This window comes from Penicillium lagena (genome assembly GCF_028827675.1).
Source record: "Penicillium lagena strain IBT 129212 chromosome Unknown utg000002l_segment0_segment0, whole genome shotgun sequence".
Taxonomy (NCBI): Eukaryota; Fungi; Ascomycota; class Eurotiomycetes; order Eurotiales; family Aspergillaceae; genus Penicillium; species Penicillium lagena.
The window spans coordinates 2,223,715-2,240,838 of NW_026623223.1; the positions used below are offsets into that span (position 1 = coordinate 2,223,715).

General features: G+C 53.9%; 7 protein-coding genes across 7 annotated transcripts; 4 read left to right on the plus strand and 3 right to left on the minus strand.

Annotated features, from left to right (window-relative positions):
* Window positions 1–18: 18 nt before the first annotated feature.
* N7510_003663 (RMD1 family protein) lies at window positions 19–2,350 on the minus strand (the record flags this gene model as incomplete). The annotated part of the gene is made up of 3 exons (XM_056975589.1): window positions 19–467; window positions 533–2,219; window positions 2,300–2,350. 3 exons carry the CDS (start codon window positions 2,348–2,350, stop codon window positions 19–21), a joined length of 2,187 nt encoding a protein of 728 aa, XP_056835545.1.
* A 557-nt stretch (window positions 2,351–2,907) lies between these two features.
* Window positions 2,908–4,959, minus strand: N7510_003664 (uncharacterized protein; the record flags this gene model as incomplete). Its single annotated transcript, XM_056975590.1, has 1 exon — window positions 2,908–4,959. One exon carries the CDS (start codon window positions 4,957–4,959, stop codon window positions 2,908–2,910), a length of 2,052 nt encoding a protein of 683 aa, XP_056835546.1.
* Window positions 4,960–6,050: 1,091 nt separating this feature from the next.
* On the plus strand, window positions 6,051–6,842 carry N7510_003665 (isocitrate lyase/PEP mutase family protein; the record flags this gene model as incomplete). The annotated part of the gene is made up of 1 exon (XM_056975591.1): window positions 6,051–6,842. The coding sequence occupies one exon, from the start codon at window positions 6,051–6,053 to the stop codon at window positions 6,840–6,842; it is 792 nt and encodes a 263-aa protein (XP_056835547.1).
* Window positions 6,843–8,695: 1,853 nt separating this feature from the next.
* On the minus strand, window positions 8,696–10,066 carry N7510_003666 (putative C2H2 finger domain protein; the record flags this gene model as incomplete). The annotated part of the gene is made up of 2 exons (XM_056975592.1): window positions 8,696–9,594; window positions 9,649–10,066. The coding sequence occupies 2 exons, from the start codon at window positions 10,064–10,066 to the stop codon at window positions 8,696–8,698; spliced, it is 1,317 nt and encodes a 438-aa protein (XP_056835548.1).
* Window positions 10,067–11,998: 1,932 nt separating this feature from the next.
* Window positions 11,999–12,298, plus strand: N7510_003667 (uncharacterized protein; the record flags this gene model as incomplete). Its single annotated transcript, XM_056975593.1, has 1 exon — window positions 11,999–12,298. One exon carries the CDS (start codon window positions 11,999–12,001, stop codon window positions 12,296–12,298), a length of 300 nt encoding a protein of 99 aa, XP_056835549.1.
* Window positions 12,299–13,409: 1,111 nt separating this feature from the next.
* Window positions 13,410–14,825, plus strand: N7510_003668 (uncharacterized protein; the record flags this gene model as incomplete). The annotated part of the gene is made up of 1 exon (XM_056975594.1): window positions 13,410–14,825. The coding sequence occupies one exon, from the start codon at window positions 13,410–13,412 to the stop codon at window positions 14,823–14,825; it is 1,416 nt and encodes a 471-aa protein (XP_056835550.1).
* Window positions 14,826–15,421: 596 nt separating this feature from the next.
* N7510_003669 (uncharacterized protein) lies at window positions 15,422–16,865 on the plus strand (the record flags this gene model as incomplete). Its single annotated transcript, XM_056975595.1, has 2 exons — window positions 15,422–16,001; window positions 16,075–16,865. The coding sequence occupies 2 exons, from the start codon at window positions 15,422–15,424 to the stop codon at window positions 16,863–16,865; spliced, it is 1,371 nt and encodes a 456-aa protein (XP_056835551.1).
* Window positions 16,866–17,124: the final 259 nt, after the last annotated feature.

A 17,124-nucleotide genomic window follows, 5' to 3' on the forward strand; every position in this document is an offset into this window, starting at 1 on the left:
CAGAAAATAAAAAGCAAGTTAGTTATAACCAAGCATCTGGCTAAGACCCTCCGGCCCTGCCGCTCCCGGTGGAAGAGAAGGACACACACATCCCGGCGGGATATCAGCAGAAGACATCCACCCCGACGGAGAGGCAACAGGCAAGGAGGAGCGACCTATAGCGCGGCCAAGAATATGAACAGCGCCTTCTCGTGTGTGAAGAAGACCGAAGCGAAGGAAGACTTCAGAGATAGTGACGATGATGGAGATGAGAATCAGGACGATGATAATCCACGTTTGGTGGGAAGTGCGGCTGTCCGCTATCGAGTCGGATAGGATCTCCGCGAGATCTAGGAATACGCGGCAGCGTTCATTCAGGACTTGGATGCGTGGTTTGATCTCTAGATACTCGCGCACGGCGATGTAGAGCGGGTAGAGGGTTGGTTCACTTTCCCAGAAGAAATTGGGGACGTCGAGCATGTTGGATGCTATTGAATGACCAGTCAGCACGTTTTCCCAATGAAGACAAGACAAAAAGATGTGCAGAACTTACAAAGATTCACCTCAACTCGACTCTTGAACAATCTCCCCAGGATCCGGAAAACCTCCTCGCGTTTCATCCCCAGCTGCCCCGACATGGCCAGGCGGCGTGGCACATCCTTTGCATCATCCATCTGGCGAGCCATGACCTCCTCGAAGAAGCACAGCTTCGTGCTCTGCGCGATGCCGTGGCTGATGGCCAGCTTGATCATGTGGTCTCCACTGCGGAGGGTGATCATGTCGTTGTAGACGCGCGGGCGGGAGATCTCGGTCGAGTACTCGAAGTGGAACTCCTCAGTCTCGAAGTCCTCTTCGTCGAGGGGCATGGTCGCGAGTGGAATAGGGATTCCTGTTGCGGAGGACGTGGCGAATACTAGGTCAGCGAGTAGGTCTTTCTCTTGTCGCTCGGTGAAGTTCCAAAAGACTACCACGCCGTAGCTGAAGACGAACATCTCGGCGACGTTGTATAAGGTTCGTGCTGGCGGTGATGGGAGTAGTGGTGATGATGATGAGGGTGCAGGTGCGGGTGAAGGTAGAGGTGGTGAGGGACGGTCTCGGTGCAGCGCGTGAGTATCATCCGTGCTGTGTCGGCGAGGACGAGGGATGGGTTCCTGATCAGGACTTGACGGTGGGATACTCTGCGACGCAGCGCTCTCATCCGAAGCCACCGCATGCTCATGCTCCTCAGGTTGACCGTCTTCCTCAGATATCCGACCCAGGAAGCTCTGATTCTCCCTCCCGTGCTCATCCGGGTCCCGCGGTGACGCATCATCATGGTGGTGCTCGTGCGCGTATTCCGACCGGTTATGCCCACCAACGGAATGCTCCTCCGCCTCGCCTATGTAATCGTCGTGATGGTCGCGCAGCTCATTCCGCTCGATTTCTTCGTCCAGTAAGGACTTGCCGCCGGGGTATTTCAGCACGGGGCTGCTGCGCAGCCGATAGCCCTCGTGGCCGGGAAGCAGCGGCAGATGGTACGCCGTGTAGAGACAGTCATCATACAACTTCGTCCTGGCGCCATGCCACTCCTTGACGAAGGCCGCAACGGAGCTCATCTTGTACGCCTGCGCGGTGCAGTAAGCCGTCACCCGGGCGAGCTTCTCCGCACGCCGCGCCTTGGGTAGTCGCTCCGCGTAACTCTTCGCACGCTGAGGCGTAATGCGTCTCTTGTGCAGCAGCTCTTCCTCAGCCAACAGCGGTGCAGCATCATTGTCAATGCCAAAGTCCCCATCCAGTCGCTTCTGCGCCAGCAGCTGGTTTCGAACTGCCTCCGGATCCAGATTCTTATCCTTCGCCAGCCGCGCAACAAGCTCCTCGTCCACAAGCTCATCTCCCTCTCGCCCCTCCTCCTCATCTTCTTCATCCTCTTCACCCGGCTCACCCACGCCCCCCGTATCAGGGAGAAGCACCAGCTTCTCGCTGACTTTAGTTGTCCGCGGCGGAAGACGCGGCTGCGCTGCAATTCGCGCCGCGGTAGCCACGGCGGCGGAACTACCCCCGCTGGCATGTCCAATCAGTCCGCCCGCAGCGGAGGCGAGCCGGTCACGTCGGGACCGGGATCCCGGCAGAGGATGGCGCTGCTGGGCGGAGGGCACGTCGGAGGCATATTGGAGGACGTTGTCGACGGTGATGAAGCGGGTTGCTGGCGATCGGCGCCGACGGGGTGTTTGGGCAGGGTGTTGGTCGCGAGAGTCGGTAACCTGTGGTTGGTGGACAGCAGATATCAGCATTGTGCTTTTTTGTATTGCTTCTTTTTCTCATGTCAACGTTTGGAGCTCACCAGGACGGTCGGACTCCGCTGGGTCCCCCGTCCACGCGGGGGAGGAGTCATGGTTGATCCGATGCGATTATCTTGATGACAATCGGTAATTGAGTTCCTGCGCTGTGGTCAGACAAGAAGGGGCGTGGTCCTGAATTGACACAGCTTCGTCAAGTAGATGATGACGAGCTAGAAAGTGTCCTCTGCGCCTAACCCGAACCGGAACGGAGAGTCCAATGGCGGAGAGCATTACCGTACCATACGGTATGTGTGGGATCATGTGATCTAGCCATGCGTTGTCACTTTCGGCACTAGACTGCAGTGGGCCTAGCGGGAAAGTGAACCAGAGATGAGGATCTGGGGTAGATTAAATCCTGGAATTATGGGTGCAAGTGTTCATGGATTCAAATAACTGGTAACTTGTGTACGAAAATGTCCATTGTTCACCGGGATGCAGATCTGCCAGAGCAGGGATAACCAGATGTAATACTATCCAAAAAGAAGAAGGAAAAAAAAAACCCACACCAGTATCCACTATCTCCATGATGGCTGCGGCCCGTCGCCAGTAATATGTAGTGGAAGGGCAACCAAATTCAGGGTTTAGTTGCCATGCAAAATGAAATACGAAATCATGCCAAAACCCCGTCCCGAAGTTGTTGGTCCTCATCCCAGATCTCCTTCTTCATGCGCTGCAGGCGAATATGCTGTTTCTGCAGCCGATCCAGATCCGTCCGCGGAGGATCCGCCTGGCCCGCAAGGGAGTCATGCAAGGAGCGGTACTTGGCGTAAAAATTCTTGAACTTCTGCGACTTCTCCCGCAGCTGCTGTCGGAGGAGCTCGTGGCTCATCGGCGGGGAGGCGCTGCCCGTGCTGCCGCCGCTCGAGGTGCTGATCGCCCGGCGCCGCTTGTGTTCCAGGTTGCTGCTGGCTGCGCGTCCGGTGGCTGAGGCGTGGGGCACAGACAACCGGTCAGTCTCCGCCTTGCGTTTCAGGGGATTGGCCGTGGCCGTGGCCGAGGCCTTGGAAATGCCGTTGGTCTTTGCTGCTGGCTTCGATGCTCCCCCAGTGGTCGCTCGGTTCATTCTGGCCAACTGGGTAATGAGCGGAGAAGATGACGAGGAGCTCGACGATTGATTCTGGCTGTCGGAGCGACTGCGGCTGGGAGCATCGGAGGCATTGGCGGGCGGCGAAGATCCCAAGGGGGACGGCTTCTGCGGAGACGTGGATGCTCGTGGGGCCGGCTTCTTGGAGACGGTCCCTTTGGAAGCGGATTCGAGCTTGGGGACCTTAGGGGTAGGCGCTGGCGGTGTGTCGGTCACACGAGGTTTGGCTGCGGCCGACTTGCTTGGCTTGACGGCTGTCGCCGGGGTCGGGGCGGCATCCGGCATGTCCTCATCCTCCTCATCCGAATCGTGCACAAATTCCGCGGACTTGATCTTGCTCTCGGCCTTCGAGGCCGGTTTACTTGCGGCCTTCTTCGTGACTCGTCCGGTCAATGTGGTATTCTTGCCCTTGGCGGACCGCTTGGGTGTATCCTTCTCGCTGGGTTTGGATTTTGGGCCTGACCGAGGAGTCACGACCTGCGCCGCACCGGATCCTGGTCCCCGGTCGGTTTCATTGCCAGTGATGTCGCCCTCTTTGCCTCCCTCCTCCGACACTTGAATGCGGGGGGTGAGAGGCTTCTTGATCGGGCCCCCGGTGAGATTCAGCCGCGACAGGCACTTTCCCTTGCCTCGCTCCTCCTTCGGAAGCAGCATTTGCCACAGCTTGTCGTTGCGGGAGATCCGCATGCGATCAAAGGCGGAGATGGCATTCTCAATAGCCTCCTGCCGGTCTTCTGGGGTTGGGTAGGGGAAGCCCCAGACATCCAGGTCCTTGTAGGTTTTGTCCTTGAGGTCGAACTTCTCCCGGTTCAACCGGTTCTCCACGCCATACTTCTGGGCCAACGAGGTGCAGTCTTCGGGGGACGACCGGGTTTGACGACTGAGAAATTTGGTCGACACGGCCCGGACGGCGAGGAGGTGAATGAAGGGGGTCTTGAGGGCTTCCAACCGAATCCGATCTTTGTTTTGGGGGATCGGCGCCGAAGTCGGGGTCCGAATGGGGGCCGGTGATATGGGCGGCCCCAAGGCTGGGCTCGATGTCAGAGACCGGGGGGTGGCTGTTTTTAGAAACCGATCTTTGTCGAGCTTGCCCGCAGGTCCTCGAGCAGTCGATTTCTTGCCAGCCCGAAGAGCTTTCAGTTCATCCGGGTGGGCAATCATGTGTGTTTTCTTGGACTCCTTCCCGCGTTCGAAGGCGTTCAGGCTCTCCTCCAAGTTGGCCAGAGCCTGGTCCGTGGCCGCTGTATCCTCCTTTGCCTTCTCCACTTCGAGGCTGTGGCTCAAGATTCCGCTGAAATATAGATGTTGCTGATCGGAGGAGCTCCCTTGGTAGAGCTCGGAACGGTGGGTCTCGGGATAAGCGTGGAAGGATTGGGACTTGGTGCTGTAGTGCAGGGCTGGGTGTTTTCCCAGACGAACCCGAGCAGGTTCGTCATTCCGCAGACTCTGAATGAGCTCATCCAGCGTGCTCTGCACCAGATTCAGCCGCATGATCTGGACCGGCTTGGAGGCATTGCCACTGGGGTGGTCCCCCGGTCGGAGGGACAGCCCGGTGCTGGGAACCTCCAGCCGCGGCATGATGGTGGCCGGGGGTCAGGGCAGGAGGGCAGGAGGGCAGGAGGAGGAAGTCGAGGGGATGGGGAGGGTCAGGTGGCAGCGTCAGAGCTGCAGGTCAAGCGGCCAACTGCACGGGGGAGGGAAGCAGACCATGAGCCATAGACTGTGGGTGTAGTGATGGGAGGGGAAGGAGGGACTCGGGAGGAAGGGAGAGGGGGAAGAGAGAGTTTGTCGGGTGGAGGAGGGAGAGAGTGAGAGAGAGCGAGAGAGAAAGTCAGTAATGAGTGAGAGAGTAAGAGTGAGAGTGAGTGAGCCAGGCACCCGGAGCGGAGGTCAGTGGGGATCATCGTGTATCGGTATGAGTCGGGTATGTAATTTATTCTTCTAGTACGATGTCCTGACGTCTGAGTGGACTGCCAGTCGTTTTCCTCTCGCCTCGCTTGTCTTACAGTCGTTGTTCCTGTACACCCCCGGTGGATCCCCGACTCTAGTATCCGGCCCAGATCCAGTTCCGTCGAGCGGGTTTGCCCGCGGCGATGGGTCTCGGCAGTCCCTACAGTGGGTGACTTAAGTGACTTGACTGACGGACTGTACGTATGCCCTTTGGCATGCTGGATCCCTCCGTCCGGGTGATCGTCCCGGCCATTGTAAAAGAATGTCAGAGCTTTGGTCCTCGCTGCCTCGTCGCAGTTAGTACATACCGTCAGTGTTGGTTCGGGGGCCATGGCTGTGGCACCCGGCCCCCGGGCACTGATTGGACTCGGTCGTTTCACGGCTGTGCTGACGGACAGATAGGAGGGGGGGCAGGGCCACGATCGTGGATCCCCTTGCAGCCGGGCGAGACATTTTCCTACGGTCTTTCTTTCCTTTGTCGGCCTGGAAACATTCGAGCCGGGGTCTACCCTGAAAAATAATAATAATACATAATCATGGCTCAGCCCTAGATCGACCACGGCGAGCACCGCCTCGTATTTAGACTTCATCTGTCCGAATTAACAGAGTGATGAATACTAGAATCATGCCGCAGATGAACATACTAAAGACACCGTCCTCCAACCCTTCGGAGGTGATAGCTATCGAATAAGAGTAACAGCAACATTGAAGTAAACAAGATGACCCACTCCCAAAACAACCAGGCCCAACATTTCCGCTCCCTCCACCGACCCGGCAACCCACTCATCCTTGCCAACGTCTATGATGCCGCCACGGCCGCCATCGTAGCCACCAACCCAGGCGCGCAGGCCATCGCAACGGCTTCCTTTGCGATCGCAGGCACTCATGGCGTGGAAGACAATTCCATGTCTAAAGAAATCAACCTGACCGCCGTCGCGACCATTATCAGACACGTCCAGACCGTGGACCCCACCAAACCCATCACCGTCGATATCCAAGATGGCTACGGTAGTACTCCAGCCGAGCTAGCCTCGACTATCAAGGACCTCATTGCCCTCGGCGCGGTGGGGTGCAACCTTGAAGATAACAACAATGCGACTGGGACGCTGCGACCACTCGATGAGGCGGTCGAGCGCGTGCACGTCGCTGTCACCGCAGCAAGGGAGGCCGGCGTGCCCGATTTCGTGGTCAATGCCCGGACAGACGTGCTTGCAGACGCGGGCGCAACCATTGACGACGCGATCGACCGCGGCAAGGCATTTCTCGACGCCGGGGCTTGCACCGTCTTTATCTGGGGTCCGAAGAATAGAGGCGTCTCCCGCGACGAGGTGAAGCGGTTGACTGTTGCGCTCAAGGGCATGGTCAATGTGAAGCTGAACTTCGGGCCTGGCTTTCTGACTGTCCCTGAGCTGCGCGAATTGGGCGTGGCGCGCATCAGCGTCGGACCGGGACTGTATAAAGCGGCGATGAAGACGTTTACTGATCTGTCTGCGCAATTGTTCGCGGCTTGATTCGGTGAGTCCTTTAGCTTAACACTAACAAATGAAACATTTTTTGAATTGAAATAAATGGAGTAATCAATCACCCATAAGAAGACCCTCACCCACACCCCAACCTAAACAGCTACCACCCCCGAAGGCCTCTCCGGCGGCTTCACCACAGACGTAATCCTCACCCTCGAACACAGCCCCTTGACACATTGGTTCCCATAGCAGCAATTCGCATCCACAAAGCATGGCCCACTATCCTCCCGACAGCCCGGCCACTGTTTGTCAGTGGAGCGGCACTTATCCGCCGCGCAGTAGCCCGAGCAGCAATTTCCGAGGGTGCCGCCGGAGACGCAGTTTGCTGGATATAGAGCAGTTAGGACGGGGCAGGAGTCAATAAAAGATATGGACTGAAATAAAGAGAAAAGAACGAGGCAGAAGAAGAGGAAGAAAAAGGAGATACCGTAAACGCGTAGACAGGTCGGTGTCGGCATGCAGGTCGTCACTGTTGTTGAGATGGGGTTTGTGAAGGTTGCTGTCGTACAGATGTCTGTTCCGATGCAGGCAACGGTGCCGCATTTTGCGGGTGCTGGTGGTCGGGTTTTCATCAGTGAACTAACAATAGAAGGAAAGGCAATGAAATGAGCAGGTGAGAACATACAGCCCACAGCGAAATGACAAAGCGCAAGAGTCGCAGGTAGAGAGGTGTGCATGGTTATAGTAACTATTGCAGTTCGTTGGCAGATGATAAGTTAGTGGCTAGTAGGAAGGGAAGTTGTTGTGCAACTAAGAATGTTATGGCTACGAACTTTATACATGACCCGATCCGTCGTCATGATCCTAGATCTACGATCGATGTAGAAATAAAATATCGATTATTGATGATGTTGCCCAGACCACATATAGCAAATACGAGTATATCATAACCATAACCTATCCATGCTCAGGTCTGTATGTCCCGGGATCTAGAACCGCGGACTGGCTGTTCACCTCGACGCTGGGGTGGGATGTATTGTATCAATCTGTCTGTCTTACCACGACACGACTCTCGTGTCTCGCTATTTTTGGAGGTGTTCATGTTCATTAATAGAAACATCGCTCATAGTATATCTGTCAATATTTAACTAGACACGTCTCGTTCATCTTGAAGGGAGATACGAAAAAAGGCTTTCACAATCACCGGGCAAATTGTCGCGTTCGTATGATTTACCTGCCTTCAATCTAGATTGCGATTGCGGAGTAATGGATCAGTATAGTCACGACCTATTCGTCGCTTATATTTTCACGGTTTGAGATTACGTTACGGTAAAGATATAATCATCTATGAGACTATGCGCGAAATAGTTTCGTTAGGTAACGGTCCTAGACACGGTGATGGGGTGTGGCGGTCATAGATTTACAGAAAGAGAGAGATAAAGCAAGCGATGGATAACAAAGGACACAGATAATTAGAAAATAGAATAAGGGGGGGTGTATGGTGTATGAAACAGACACAGAATACAAAGAAGGCAAACAATGAAAAGCAACCCGATACCATACCGACCAGACACCGCGTGTTGAAAACAACAAAAGACGAACCCGATTTCCTAACCCTATCCCGTACAATGTTAGCCATGAAGATCCCAGTTTCCCACGCTTTCTATCTATGCTGTTTCCTCGTCTGGTCGTGTCTCGGTAAAAGCCATGTCCTCCGCGTTCAAGCGGTAAGGCAGAAAAATGATGTGTGGTCGGGGCGAGAAGGACCTCGGCAAGTCAAATAAGATGCAGGAAGCAAACAATTTCAAAAGACAGACTCGCAAATGAACAGCGGAAGGTGGATTTCTTCCGTGGGAATCAATGAGTTGAATAGTGAAAACAAAACGAAAAATGAAAAGACCTCATACGGCCGTCGACCAGCCGTCGCCCATTCTGGGCTTCGTCTCGTAGTTCTCCGGCTCGGTGCTGGTGGGCCGGCGGATGGTCGAGTTGGGGAAGTACATGTGTGGGGGCATGGACGTCGGATACGCTGGTCCGGTAGGCTCGGGGTAGTTGAAGTCGTTGGCGGACCCGGGAGACGGCATGCTTCCATGAGACGGCGAGGCCCATCCGAGGTTGCTCATGTGTGGGCTGCCGTTCACACTGTTGGGCCGGTGGTCATTGTTGGCCGGCGGTTCAAGGGGCTGCGGCGGAGCGTAAGGGTGAGAAGTCATCGATGGCCGAGCGTGGGGCGCACTTCCAAAACTGGAGAGCGACGGGGAGGTTGCGGTTGGGGAAGCTCGAGGGCTACCTTGCGAGAAATCGCCCCGGAGATGCGGCGGAAGCGGGCCGTTGCCCATGTAGTAATCGCCCGCAGAACGGTGCATGTTCAAGGGTGGCAGGTCACCACCGGGAGACATCGCATGCGCGGGAGAAGGAGTCGAGCCGATCGAGGCCTGGTCTGGGAACATGCCGTCTCGCCCACGGTCCTTGTTTTGGCGCAGATTGGCCTCCGTCTCTGCGGCCGCCTCCTCGATGGTCCCCGTGTGGTGGTTTTGATGCCGGGTTAATGTCGTCCGGCGCGTGAAAGTCTTCTGGCAATTCGCATACGGACATTTGTAAGGCCGCTTGCCGGAGTGGATGCGACGATGTCTCGCAAGCGACGACGAGTCACTGAAGGGCTTGCCGCACCTCTCACACATGTGAGGTTTCTCGCCGGTGTGGACCCGGGAGTGTACTGTCAATGCGGAACGCTGGATAAACTGCTTTCCACAGCCCGGCCAGTCGCAGGCGTGAGGACGAACCCCGGTGTGAATACGCTCTGTGGTGAAAGTCAGTAATGAAACTCCTCCTACAACCACATCACAACGCCTACCATGTCGTGCAAGGTCGCTTCGTCGAGCAAACCCTTTATTGCAGGTCGAGCAATGAAAAGTCTTCGCTGGCGGATCGGCGCTGGTCCTTCCTACAGGAACAGGTCCCGGCTGCATGGGAGCCTCACCAGCATATCCTCCAGGGACATAGGCCAGGTTCCGTGGCGTGGAACCCGGAGGCTGGGCATAGTAGAAGGAGTCGGAGAGCCCGGAATCCATAGGCATGTGCGGAGGGTGGGTAGGATATGCATTGACGGGGTTGTCCGATGCGCCCGGTTCGGTTTTCATGATGGGGGTGTTCTCGGAATTTACGAGTCCTCCTTGTTGCAGATATTGTTGACGAAAATGCGCTTCTGCGGCGGCGGCTGCGGCGGCGGCAGCAGCAGAATTCTTCCTGTTCAGGATGGTTGTGAAGTCCATGACCCGACCCAGCAGGTACCGGGGTCAAGGACGGCTCTGCACGGCGTCCTTCGGCAGGCCTTGAAGATTCGAGCCTGGAGTGTAGGTGTCCACGACGTATGTCACAGTCACGGTGTCACTATTCATTCATCCACGGTATCGGACAAGTGTTTCTGTAGGTAGACGGGAGGAGGGTATCGGACGTCACGAAGCGGTGGGTATAGGGGGAGAACTGCTAAAAGGACTCGTCAGATACCACCCAGGATTGGTAGAAACGTGTGCCAGGCAGACCGGGCAACTCACCCTGATTGGGGCCGTATTATACGCCGAGTTGTCGGTGAAGAATGGAACAGGTAAATTCTTCAACTCCGTACACTGGAATGCCGGGTCGCGGAAGGAAAGGATCAAGTCACAGGGCAAGAGTTCCGTGAGAACCAGGGATCAAGGCTTCGTAGGATATGGGGAGGCCGGAGTGTCGCGATCAGTCGATGGGGGACGCGTAGCCGAGTGTTGGTGACGAAAATTTTGGGTATAAAGAACACGGGGGCAAAGAGGCTCGTAAAGGATCTAGTAATTCCAACGGATGAAAGTCAGCAAACTGAATTTATGAATGACTTGATGGCAAACTCGGCGGACGGTGGGCGTAGATATCGGCCAGGGCTCATCTCGCCCCTCGGGCGTTGATCTTCGGCCTGCGAACGCGCCACGCGCATAGGGCAGTTGGGAGCCCGAGAAACTTCTGTTGGACCGCACATCCACTGGTCGCCCAGCTTCAGAGGTTCCCAGGTGCAAAAGAGATAGACGGCTCCAACCCGGGATGTGCGTCATCTCGAGATCGGGTGGACCATGAAAGGAAAGTTGGAGCACACACACCTGCTGGAGATTATCGGGCGGATGGAAGACGGGAGTCGAGATCGACAGATGGGAGAGGGAGGTTGAAGGTGAGAAGAAAGAAAGAAAGTCGAGGGTAGTGGGGGGGAGGTTAAGGTTGAAAGTGAGTGAGCCGGGGATCGAGGGAGAAAAGGGAAAAAAGAGAAAGGGGCATATGATGAAGTATGGCATTTTAGGTGTGGTAGGTGCCACGACGAGGTCAACTTGTTCTTCTCTGTCTATTTTTCTTCTTCTCCATTGTTACTTCTTTCAAGACTCTGCGACGCTCTTATTTCTCTTCTCTTTCCAGTCTATGATACTCATGAGGTCCTACATCCGTATCCCTTCGTCCACCATCTTCTCCAGCCCTCGATGACTGCAAAGCGCCTTATCCCTGCAAAGCCCAAACTAGTCTCCTTAGTCGGTTCCAGCGAAGTCCGCTAGAAGGAAACATGGCCGCACCAGAAGCCCCCCGGTCAGCAATCCCGGCTCCACAACGCTCTGCCTACTCCATTATTTCCCCCTGTGCCCGTGCGGCCCAGCAGTGGATACGAGACAGTCACGCCGATCTGAATAATGAATCATAGTTTGTGTATTTATTTCTGGAGATTCGAGAAATGAGCATCCACAGGACGGACTCACTAGTTAGCCGATTAGTAGTTCTCCCACAGAACGAATAAATCGCAACGGACCAGTCCTCGCTCTCAGCACAAAGCCGAGAGTGACAGCCAGAGAGAGAGAAAAAGTTTACGCCAGGGCAGAGCATGACGCAAGTCCGAGACAAAGCGCGTCGGGATAATTATAGTTATGTAGAGCAAGAAATAACCCCTGAAACTCGTGAAGGAGCCGGGGGGAGTCGGCACTATGCACATCGCAATGGTGCGACACTGCATTGCCCTCGTGCAATGGAACCTCAAACACCAAACATCTTAACTAGTATGTATGGGCTATTTGCCAGCCGAACCGGACCGTCGAAGGTTAACTAATCCTTCTTTCTAGAAATGTTCGACCAGGTCTGACTCGTCCCGCGGGCCGAATGTTCTTAGTGTCGTTGCCTGCCCATGTGGTTCCTTCTGGTCTTCAATGCTTCAAGCCCAGTGGAGCCTACCGATGCCTACCCCTGATGACATCCACCGCATCGGTAATTACAACCCGCATCAGCAGCACCGGGCATTCCCCCTTTTTCACATCGCGGCTGAACCCACTCCACTCCCATCACCTCGGACCAGCTTGATTGGCGCGCCAAGCCTTCTCCTAGCCTTCTGGCGGCCTTCGCGAAGGGTTTCGAAGGCCCGTGGAACATCCCAGCGCGGACGCTCGCCGTTTGTCCTGCGCGATCCTCATCCTAGACGGTGCGCGCACGGAGGCCTGAGCCCTAAATGACCGCATCGTCGACCCCCGGCCCGAGGCTGAGCTCGCGCTAGATCGTCCTCTACGTCGATAAATCGTTCCTGGCTCCAATCGTGTACGTAGTCACTTTTGGGGCCCGCTGCCCAATTGTTAATAGGTAAAAGGGGCAGGGGCCATTTTGCCGTATGCCGGTAAGGTTGGGCACCATTTACCATCCCTGTCTTTTGCTACTTTCCCTTTGTTGTGATGATCTTCCACCGGATCCGACACCCCTGACTTGTTTTCTCTTTGCCAGTGACGACACTCTTCTCCTGTCAAGTTTCCATCCCGGCCTTGCGGATGGGGTTTGCGGACGTTGTTTTCCGTCGTCGACACCGAACTAACCACATTCGAGCCATGCCTGTCTCAGGTCCTGCAGTAGGAGTCTGGCTAATAATAAGTACACAGCCGAAGGCTTCTTTCTTTTCCTTTTTCTTTGTTTTTTATTTATTTATTTTTTGGATAATGTATTTCTCGACGTGTAACGGGTAGAGTGGAGGCCCAGTCCACATGGTTGTGGCTGAGGTGTATCAAGTCTGCGCTAGTCGTACTATTAGTAGAACACGCTGTCGCCTTGTTGCCCCTGATTAAGATTAATAATGTTAGCTGTTCTCCGTATGGTTGTGTGGTTATCATTATTCTCGCAATTCAGGTTTTCGGATACACTATTCAAACAGACAATCCCCGATCCTGTGATCACCTACGCTCCGACAAGCAGGACCCACGGATGCCTACCGTGCATAAATAAGTCCACGAGTCCGCGTCGAATAGTGCCGATAGTAATGTGCCTTGCTCAATCGAGGATTCTTAATTTCCGGGCTTGGGGATCGTCGTAGACGATGAATATCAACTTTCCGTGGACGAATGAAGTTGGGCTGCTACGCATCCTAGGGAAATCTCACTGTATCTACCCCTTTAGGCTAGTAGTGCTCCCTCTATACAGTAATGCGATAAGTGGCTTGAGAATCTATCCTAAAATAAGGTTAGACGGCCCCGTGATTATCTCCACACAGGCCAGTGCGGAAATAAGACGGGGATTGCTCAGCGTTCCCTTCGTCTGCAATATGCGGAGAAGTCTTCTGTACAACAGACAAAACATATCACCATGCCGAGCAAAGGAATCACGATCTACACGTACATCTCCATTGAGGGGTACGAGGTCGAGTTCACCGTGCCGAAGCAAGCGGTGCGCAACACGGCGGCTGATAACTTCACCTCCAAAAATCTCGAGGTCGAGTCGTCCAATATCCCTGGACTGAGTCATTTTATTGGTCGATTCGAGTGGAACCTACACCATCATGGCGCCATCATTGCAAGTGCCTACTGTGATATCAACGCCCTTACTGGTAAGCTGGAAGGCGGTACAATGGCCGCCACAGTGGATTGCAAGGTTATTGTCACCGACGAAGCGATCATCACATATGGCTTCTACGACGCCGGCCATGGGGAGTTTGGGCTCACCAACCGCGATCAGTGCTATGTGACTGTCTGTTCGACCGCTAATCGCTTTTGGATGGGAACCATAGCACCACCCAGTTCGGCGGCGGCCCAGAAACCGTTTTCACGCTTCGTGTTAGCGGCTCCCCACGACGATGGCATGAACAGTATGATCAGCTGTGGTTCTGTGTTCCAGCACCTTGATGGAAACATGGTGGCCGATTTGCGCAAGATTGCACCAACGCTGCGTTATTTTGATCACCTGCCAGACCATATGCTTCTGGAGAAACTGCCGAACATCGTCTACGGCCTTGCCATTACCCAGAAGAAGGATGTGCCCAACATGCTAGCACTTGGGGCGCGGTACTTTGAATTTCGTCCGGCGAAACTTCTCCCACTCTTTCAGAAACTCTCGGTGCTGCCGGATAAATTCTACTTTCAACACGCTTGTATCCCTGGCCTCGCTTTTGACGAATTCCTCGACCAGCTAGTCACCTTTCTTGACGAATTCCAGACGGAGATAGCGGCTATCCATATTCGTTGGGATAATATCGTGAAGGAGTGCCAATTACCGACGGAGCGGGAGGTTCACGATCATTTGACTACCGCTTGCAACAAGGCAACTCGCCAGCGTTTGACATGGGGCGGCAGCGAGTGCTTCCAGCAGCCGATCGACGAGCTCCGGAATAGCGGCACGCGTCTGATATGTGTTATTCATGCAGACAAGTATGACAGCTGGACAGCCGAGGCGTATGCGACCTTGGACGCAAAGCCCATCATCGACCGGTTCGAATCTATGCACACAGCCGGACAGGAGAGCAGCGATTTGACAGTGCTGCAATGCCAGGCGACATCACAATCGATCAAGGACGTCTTGGTTTACAGCGTTTTATCTGCTGAGGCGGCCTCTTCGTGCTTGACATCGACGAAAGCTGCCTTGGACATGGAGACACTTCCTTGGATTCGGAAGAATGCCCTCCAGCGACTCCAAGCCAACAAGACAATTGTCATCATGAATGACTTTATCGACGGAGCGACTATCGATACGTCTATTAACTTGTCGCGGCAGAGGCTAGCGGCGTAGTTCATCACCGAGTGACCGAGTGGCATCAAGGTCTATATACCCTTTTGGTTAGAAAGACTAACACAGTACTTGTCTGTTAGCCCTACGTTGCCTTGCCATCCGTAGTGTAGATATGTGTAGGAGTGCCATTAGTCCCTTGCGCTCCGAGGTCCAACCTACTTCTAGACTAGCCTTCAAGCACTAGACCCTACTATCCGGCTTCGGACCTGCACCAAAACTTACAAAGACCCTTTTTTCTTTGTCTACTCCGTACCTGGTCGTTGTTTGGAAGATCTTAGATTTACGCTTGCTGATCATCTCCTATTGTGCATGATTTTGGGGTAAAATGTCGGTACTTGGAGCCTTGAGAACATGTATAGGCATGGGGCGCCTCTTTTGGCTTGATGTAACATTTTCGCCGCTAGAAACCCTTGCTAGACCATTTTAATTTTAGCACCTCCATAGCCGGACTGGCGGAGATAAATCCTTTCCGGACAACTTTTCAGCCCCAGCCTTGCCATGCTCGAAGTTTCATTTTTCTTTTCCATTTTTCTATCTTCAACCTCAGCCCTATGCCATTTCTCTGATCTTCATTCATCCCGCGTCTACCACCCACCATGCGCAGTGGGTTGGCCTGCCTACTCGGCTTGGCTGGCGTAGCCTTGACTAATGCATACAGTCTGGAGAGGATCGACGGCCTGGGAAAGAGAGATGGCCCGGCGGTTCTCGCGGTGTCGATGGTACGCGACACGTCGCGTCGGCTCTCTAAGCGATCGAAGACTGTCGATGTCGATCTTGACAACGAGCGAGATGGTGTACGTTGGTCCAGCGCTTACAATGGAAATGACTTGCAGGCTAACCTCGCTTCCCAGTACACATCTTATGTCGCAAATATGACTTTTGGCACCCCGCCACAGCATTTCTTAGCTTACTTCGAGACCTGGGGTAACGGCTGTTGGCTTGAGAGCGTGGATGACTCTGATTGCGAGCTCTACGTGGACAGGTCCCTTTGTGGTGGATATGGAGGCTACAACCTGACTGCCTCAACCACTGCACAAAAGCTCGATGAGAGATTCGCATACAATGATTCCGGCACAATGACAGATGGGGACTTTGTGACCGATGTTCTGAAGATTGGTGGTGTAACAGTGGACACTATGAAGATGGGGATCGTTACTAATGAAATAATCACTGCCAGTACGTCCGGGCTATCTAACCCGTCCAAGTGTGATCACTAATATGGACTAATCATTTGCGTGGACTTATTTAGATACATTAAGCCTTGGATACGGAAATGCATCTTCCACCTCTCTAACCCAGGCCTTAGCCGACATCGGTGCCATTAACTCTCCGGCCTTCAGTCTTTGGGACCAGACAGCTCTGTTCGGAGGCATTAATAAGGCTAGGTACAACGGCTCTCTCTACACTTTCCCCATAGTCAACGGATCAGACCTTACAAAAGCTCTCCGTATCAATATGGATGGCATCTCGATCAATGAAACATCTACAGCGTCAAAGGAGTTTCCGCTAGATGCTGTCTTCGACACTGCGGTTGGAATGACCTACGTGCCCAAGTCCGTAGCTCAGGCCCTGAATGCCCAAATTGGGAATACCTCCGTTCCGGATGAAAACGGACAAGTAAATTTCTCTTGCAGTGCAGTGGACGAGAACTCGACAATAGAGTTCAAATTCGGGGAATTGGAATTCCAATCCTATCTCAGCGACTTTGTTACCCAAGAAAGTGACACTGCGGCGAATTACGGGTGGTCTTCAGATGAGAAGACGTGCTATTTCACGATCTGTGAGAACACCATGCTCCAATTTGAGGGAAGCATCGTTCTGGGCTCCAACTTCATCAGTATGGTTTATGCAGTCTTTGATCTTGAGAACGACGAGGTCTCATTGGCGAGACTTAGTTGGGATGAAGCTCCGGACGATATTGTCGAGATTACTACGAATGGTGTACCTGGAGTGAAGAAGGATTCGGCTGGTACGCGTATCGAAAAAGGCCTGGGGATGAGCGCTTTAGTGGTCGGTGCTGTGCTGATCCTGATTTTCTGAATTCAACCTTTGTAATAGTAGTTGGTCTCTCTACCTGTCGCGATTAATACGCTAGCCATGCGACCTAGGTCAAATGCATATTCCTGTTTTGTTTTGTTTTTGATTGATACGCTGCCATCTCTCCAGGTTGACTTTCACCAGAGCGATCCACGATTTTGCATTTGGTAATGTAGTTATACCTGTAGTGGTGTCTATTGCCTAGTGTATGGTGAGTGTCAAAGACGAGATCGATTTGCTAACACTGGTATCGAAAAAGAAA